This window comes from Oncorhynchus keta, unplaced genomic scaffold (assembly GCF_023373465.1).
Source record: "Oncorhynchus keta strain PuntledgeMale-10-30-2019 unplaced genomic scaffold, Oket_V2 Un_contig_25274_pilon_pilon, whole genome shotgun sequence".
Lineage (NCBI taxonomy): Eukaryota > Metazoa > Chordata > Actinopteri > Salmoniformes > Salmonidae > Oncorhynchus > Oncorhynchus keta.
Genome location: NW_026284356.1, coordinates 51,132 through 58,009, shown reverse-complemented (window position 1 = coordinate 58,009; position 6,878 = coordinate 51,132). Strand labels below are relative to the sequence as shown.

At 47.0% G+C, this 6,878-nt stretch overlaps 1 protein-coding gene across 1 annotated transcript; it reads left to right on the top strand.

The window, feature by feature from the left end:
• Nucleotides 1–1,633: 1,633 nt before the first annotated feature.
• LOC118373866 (uncharacterized) lies at nt 1,634–6,794 on the top strand. Its single transcript, XM_035760135.2, has 3 exons — nt 1,634–2,175; nt 2,573–2,730; nt 3,013–6,794. The coding sequence occupies exons 1-3, from the start codon at nt 2,171–2,173 to the stop codon at nt 5,934–5,936; spliced, it is 3,087 nt and encodes a 1,028-aa protein (XP_035616028.2). The 5' UTR covers nt 1,634–2,170; the 3' UTR covers nt 5,937–6,794.
• Nucleotides 6,795–6,878: the final 84 nt, after the last annotated feature.

Sequence of the window (6,878 nt, the reverse complement as noted above, 5' to 3'; positions counted from 1 at the left end):
ACAGAGATGAGGGTGTAGGGTACAGAGATGAGGGTGTAGGGTACAGAGATGAGGGTGTAGGGTACAGAGATGAGGGTGTAGGGTACAGAGATGAGGGTGTAGGGTACAGAGATGAGGGTGTAGGGTACAGAGATGAGGGTGTAGGGTACAGAGATGAGGGTGTAGGGTACAGAGATGAGGGTGTAGGGTACAGAGATGAGGGTGTAGGGTACAGAGATGAGGGTGTAGGGTACAGAGATGAGGGTGTAGGGTACAGAGATGAGGGTGTAGGGTACAGACATGAGGGTGTAGGGTACAGACATGAGGGTGTAGGGTACAGACATGAGGGTGTAGGGTACAGACATGAGGGTGTAGGGTACAGACATGAGGGTGTAGGGTACAGACATGAGGGTGTAGGGTACAGAGATGAGGTAGTCATTCAAAAATCCTGTTAAACACTTATTGCACACAGTGAGTCCATTCAGCACAGTTGTACTCCTGAATTGGATGCTTGTTCAGCACAGTTGTACTCCTGAATTGGAGGCTTGTTCAGCACAGTTGTACTCCTGAATTGGAGGCTTGTTCAGCACAGTTGTCCTCCTGAATTGGAGGCTTGTTCAGCACAGTTGTCCTCCTGAATTGGAGGCTTGTTTAGCACAGTTGTCCTCCTGAATTGGAGGCTTGTTTAGCACAGTTGTACTCCTGAATTGGAGGCTTGTTCAGCACAGTTGTACTCCTGAATTGGAGGCTTGTTTAGCACAGTTGTACTCCTGAATTGGAGGCTTGTTCAGCACAGTTGTACTCCTGAATTGGAGGCTTGTTTAGCACAGTTGTACTCCTGAATTGGAGGCTTGTTTAGCACAGTTGTACTCCTGAATTGGAGGCTTGTTTAGCACAGTTGTACTCCTGAATTGGAGGCTTGTTCAGCACAGTTGTCCTCCTGAATTGGAGGCTTGTTTAGCACAGTTGTACTCCTGAATTGGAGGCTTGTTTAGCACAGTTGTACTCCTGAATTGGAGGCTTGTTCAGCACAGTTGTACTCCTGAATTGGAGGCTTGTTCAGCACAGTTGTCCTCCTGAATTGGAGGCTTGTTCAGCACAGTTGTCCTCCTGAATTGGAGGCTTGTTTAGCACAGTTGTCCTCCTGAATTGGAGGCTTGTTTAGCACAGTTGTACTCCTGAATTGGAGGCTTGTTTAGCAGTTGTACTCCTGAATTGGAGGCTTGCCATAAGGTTGAATACTTATTGACTCAAGACAGTTCAGCTCTAATTTTATATTTATTTGTAAAAATGTCTAAACATAATTCCACTTTGACATTATGGGGTAATGTGTGTAGGCCTGTGACACATCTCCATTTAATCGATTTTAAATTCAAGCTATAACAACAACATTTTGAAAACGTCAACGGGTGTGAATACTTTCTGAAAGCGTTGCAAGCTGTGTAACAGAATTGTATTTTTTATTTTTTTTTACAATTATTTAACTAGGCAAGTCAGATACGAACAAATTCTTATTTACAATGACGGCCTACCGGGGAACAGTGGGTTAACTGCCTTGTTCAGGGGCAGAACAAAAGATTTTTACCTTGTCAGCTTGGGGATTCGATCCAGCAACCAAATGACGTTGGCGGCGGCTTATGGTAGAGAAATGAACATTAAATTATCTGCCAACAGCTCTGCTGGACATTCCAGCAGTCAGCATGCCAATTGCACGCTCCGTCACCTTGAGACATCTGTGTCATTGTATTGTGACAACTGCAAATTTTAGTGGCATTTTATTGTCCACAGCACAAGCTGCACCTGTGTAATGATCATGTTGTTTAATTAGCTTCTTGATATGCCAGACCTGTCAGCTGGATGGATTATATTGGAAAAGGAGAAATGCTTGCTAACAGGGATGTAAACACATTTCTGCACACATTTTTTTTTAGAAATAAGCTTTTTGTGAGTATGGAACATTTCTGAGATCTTTTATTTCAGTTCATGAAACATTGGACCAACACATGTTGCATTTACATTTAGTTCAGTATAGTCTTGATAAAGGCTGACCTATACACTGTAAACTACATGCACACGTGGTCAGTTTGGTCTACAAATCAGCTAATAGTTGATTCTCTTCTCTTGTTCCCAGATCAAAGAAAATGATTCCTACTACTTCGTAGATGCCTCGGATGAAAACAAATCAAACTGGATGAGGTGAGAAGTTAAGTTGGAAACAATGATGTCTGCATTTAGTCTCTCAGGTTGTCAGCGATCTGTTGAACCTTTTTCAATTTAAACACGTATTCCTGTAGTGATCTTATTAGTTAACCCAGTGAATATAAATCATTTATGTTTCTAATGTCTAAACAGACATCCCTACTTCATATTTCTCATATCTATGTGAACATCATCTTTAGTCAAGATATACATTTAGGGCTTGTTTCCAGGACACAGATTAAGTCTAGTCCTGGACTGAAAAGCAAGATCAATGGAGATTCTCCATTGAGAATAATTTTTAGTCCAGGATTAGACTTAATCTGTGTCTGGGGAAACTCCATTGGCTATGCAATGTTAATATCACTGCCTTGTCATGCCTCTCATCCCTGTTCAGGTATGTAGCGTGTGCTGCCTGCGAGGAAGAACACAACCTGACGGTGTTCCAGTACCGCGGTCAGATCTTCTACAGGGTCTCCCAGCCCATCCCTGAGGGGACAGAACTCAAGGTCTGGATTGGCCAGGAGTACGCTGCCATGCTGGGTCTAGGGATCGGTACGTTTGGTGATTGGGAGTTCTAGCGCAACGGAATTAACGTTGTTAGGCGTTATTAACTGGTATAATATTATTTATTACTTGTTAACAATTGGAGCTTCCTAGTATTCATCCCATGTGATGGAAAAGTGCGTTTATGGTAATAATTATGGAATTACGCTGTTATCTTGTAGTAAAAGGGAGCTGATCAGGGAGATGCAAAATAAAGCATTACCTATATTTTGACTCACACAAACACTGTTATTAAACACAATATTCTCTCTCTTATGGTCACTCTCACAGGTGAGAACATCAAGTGTGAATTCGGGGACAAGGAAATCCTACTGCGGATCTTCCGTGACATCCAGGTCGTGCCAGTGGGCGGAACTAGCAGTCTCCCAGACGCCAATGGCTCTTACAGCTGGTCAGACAACAGCCAATCAGGGAGCCCCCTGCCAGTCATCAGTGATGTCAGTAGCGGGTTACAGACTGATACCACTGACCCCTCCCCTGTCCTCAACCCACCTCAAAACACCAATCAGACGGGACTGGCAACAACCGTGAAGTACGACTTTGTAAAGGGTGCTGAGATACTGTTGAGCCCCTCTCAGCCCAACAGCCCCGTATGGGAGTTCTTTGGGTTTGAGCCGGACCCCAACGGCCAGCCGCTGGACAAGGACAAAGTCATGTGCAAGCTGTGTGGTCAACAGGTGGACTACAGTGCTACTGTCACCCAGCTGGAGAACCACCTGGTCCAGATGCACCATATGAAACGTCGGGACGTCATCAAGGACGGCAACAAGCCCTGGGTTTCGTCCTCGCGCTTCAGGCCTTACCCCACTACGGGCGGCAGAGCACCTCGTTCTAGCAGCCCCTCAACCCACAGAACCACCAACAGCAACTACAGTAATGAGGACTGGACTTGGAGTGGGAACGGCAGTTCAGCAGTGACCGATACTGTGACCGCGGGTTCCACCGCTACACCGGGACAGAGAACGCTCTCTAACTTCCTGACCAATCAAACCACCACAGCCATCACTAACTTCCTCATCAAAGACTTGTTGCCCCCGGATACAGTGGAGGGGGAGGGCTTCAAGCAGCTGATCCAGACCCTGCTGCCGTCCTGCAAGGAGATTCCTTCAGCTTCTCTACTGGAGGAGGTGCTGAGGGACGTCCACACCGAGGGAAGAAAGACCTGGGCCAAGCTGCTGACCAACAGCACTGGGTTTAATGAGGAAGATACTTCCAAGCCTAATATTCCAGTTCAATTCAAACCCAGTTCCTCAACAAGAAAAGCTGCCCGTTTCCGCTCACAGACCCAGAACCAAGTATCTCACCACGTAGCTGTGAGTGCTGACGTGTGGTGTCATGACTGGCAGGGAGACCAGGAGAGATACGCCACCCTGTGGGCCCATTTCATCAACGCTGACTTCACTTCCCATAACCTGGCTTTGGCCACGCAGCGTCTGGGTGAGACGGGAACTGGGGATGTGGATCTGAGCATGGTCGAGGCTACAGTGAGGTCCGTGGCTCAGGAGTGGGACATCTCTCAGCCCAGTTTCATCCTGCTTGGGGGCAAAGAGATGGAAAAGACGAAGGTAGGTGCGAAGAAGAGGGAGAGAAGTGGAGAAGGGGTGAGTGGAGGTGCCCGTCACCACCACCCGAACTCCACCACATTCCTGGAGATGGAGGACTCCATATCCTCTGATGATCTCTCAGGTTTGGAACGAGCAATCGAACGAGCCAACTCCACCAGCGAGGAGTCCCACTCTCCACCCATACCCTGTTTCTTCACAGCTGTTCAGAGCTGCATAGAGGAAGTCATGAGTCATTCCATCATCTCAAAGACCCTCTGTGTATTCCAACACCTTCTCTACAGTCTCTTCTCCCTCCATGACAAAGACATGGTAACTCTTCACCCAGCCAGGAAACTGATCGTAGTCCTACAGATGCAGGAGACGGCTGAGCTGAAGGCTTGGGCCTATGGGAAACCAGGCTGGAATGGGCTTTACAGTGTGGTTAAGACGCTCCTCCGCTATCAAAACATTATCTCTGAGACACTAAAACAAATAGACAGTGAGATCCAAACTGGACAAGACACAGGAAGTCCCACTGACTTGGACTCGGGGGCGACTGCCGCTTTGAAAACCGCTGACAAACATGACACAAACTCCACTTCCGCTGGCCGTGCTAACTCTGACACCACCGACAGCTCCAACTCATCGGTCCCCGTGCCTCCCAAGCGATCTGACTGGAAGGTGTTGGAGGATCTCTCCTCCTTGCTGAAACCCCTAGACGTGGCGTGTCGTACCCTGGCCAAGGAACCGTTCCCCAGGCTCTCGCTGGTCAAGCCCATCCTCACCGGCCTGCTCGACCGACATTTCGCCCCCCACCCCCGCCATCGCAACGACTCCACCATCTTGAAGGAACTCAAAAAGAAGATAAGGTGGGGCCTTTCCTGCCGATACAACGACCCCCAGATCAACCAGGTATTGTGTGTGGCGTGTGCCCTCGACCCCCAGTTCCACGGCCTGGGCTTCATGGACGTCAGAGAGCAGGCGACCACCTTCGCCTGGCTGAAGAAAGAAGTGGTCCGGATCGTAGAGGAGGACCGGAGGAGGGCCGAGGCAGCGTCTCCAGGGGGCAGGAAGAGGAAGAAGAGGGGATCCTCCTCGACCACCTCATCAGGAGAGATGGAGGGAGACGTCCTGAGAAGAAGCAAAAGGCTGAAGGAGATCACCCCGGTCAGTTTCAAAGAGCGAACAGAGAGTGATTCAGACGAGGAAGACACCGGTAGCTCTGTGAACGACGACAGTGAGAGTGATAACATGGAGCCGAAACTGGAGCCCACCTCCCAGCAGACTGGCATGGAGTTCCTTCTAGGGGACCTATTCGGCTCCCAGTCCCAGAACAAGCAGCCCTCAGTGGAAGAGACAGTGGACATTGAGCTGTCCGTCTTCAGAGCAGAGAAGGGGGCCACCCTGGGCGTGGAGCCTTTACAGTGGTGGAAGGCTAGATCAGGACAGCTCCCCCTGCTGGCCAAAGTGGCACGTGCCTACCTAGCTGCCCCGGCTGTCGCAGGCAGTGCCGTCCAGATGTTCCTGCAGGATGGAGGGGGGGTGACTCAGAGGAAGAGAACCAATATTCCTCCAGAGGGCCTTGACCAGATGCTGTTTCTGCACCATAACGGTCTGACCGCGACCACACAGGGTTACACAACGGTCTGAAAGGATGAACACAACTTGCTGACTGTCACTCAATACATGGATTTAACTATGGGGCTTCTCTCTCTCTCCAAGTTGATGAGATGGACTTTGTGAAGACTATCACTCAATCTCTGAAACTTGAAAGACGTAACCTTTCTTGGTTAAAATGGACTGTTCTACATGTTACTGTTGTGTTTTCAGTGTGTAGATATAAACTCAATTCAGAGAGAAGTCCCTTTTCGGTTAGTGCCTTATCATTCTTTGAACTGTTAGCATAACTACTGTACACATGTATTGTTTAAGTATAAAACATGTTTTACTGAATGCATATACTGTTGTTTAAGCTAGTTTACCGTCCGAAGTCTGATGGGACTCCTACTTCTGAACCTATTCATTTGTTTTAGGAAAACTCTAGATTTATATTTTTTACATTTCAGAATTTTATATATACATATTTGGTTAACCAACAAGGTTGAATTTTCATAGTGTCTGTAGGATTAATGTAGTTCTCTGAGAATAACACTATAAAATATATTGCAGCTGAAACAAACAAATGAAGATGTATTGGTTCTGTGGAGGAAATCAGACTTAACATACATTATGCTGTAGACCTAACAAGAACATGTAACTTTTATAGTCTTAACTGTTTAATCGAATGTTCCAAGGCTTAAATGTTAGAATAGTAAACTGACACATTTGAAATCCTAAACGTGGTCACATCATCAGTTCTTCATCCTGTGTTTGCATGTTAGAATGGCTGTTCTTTATGAAAGAAAGTATATCTGATCAGTTTGTAAAGTCATACAAATAGCATTTATCACTGTGTACATTCTTACTGTGGCTTTTGGGTATTTGTAAGTAAACTTTGTTTTAGATGTTTCAGTGGGTACTTTCATTGACACTCATATCAGGGTTTACTTCAGCCAACTGTTAGCATGGAGGAGTAGTAGCTATGAGTGAGTC

What these genes read in the sequence shown, in the direction of transcription:
- LOC118373866 (XM_035760135.2), top strand. An exon ending in CATGCTGGGTCTAGGGATCG is followed by an intron (nt 2,731 to 3,012) that starts GTACGTTTGGTG and finishes TCACTCTCACAG; the next exon opens with GTGAGAACATCAAGTGTGAA.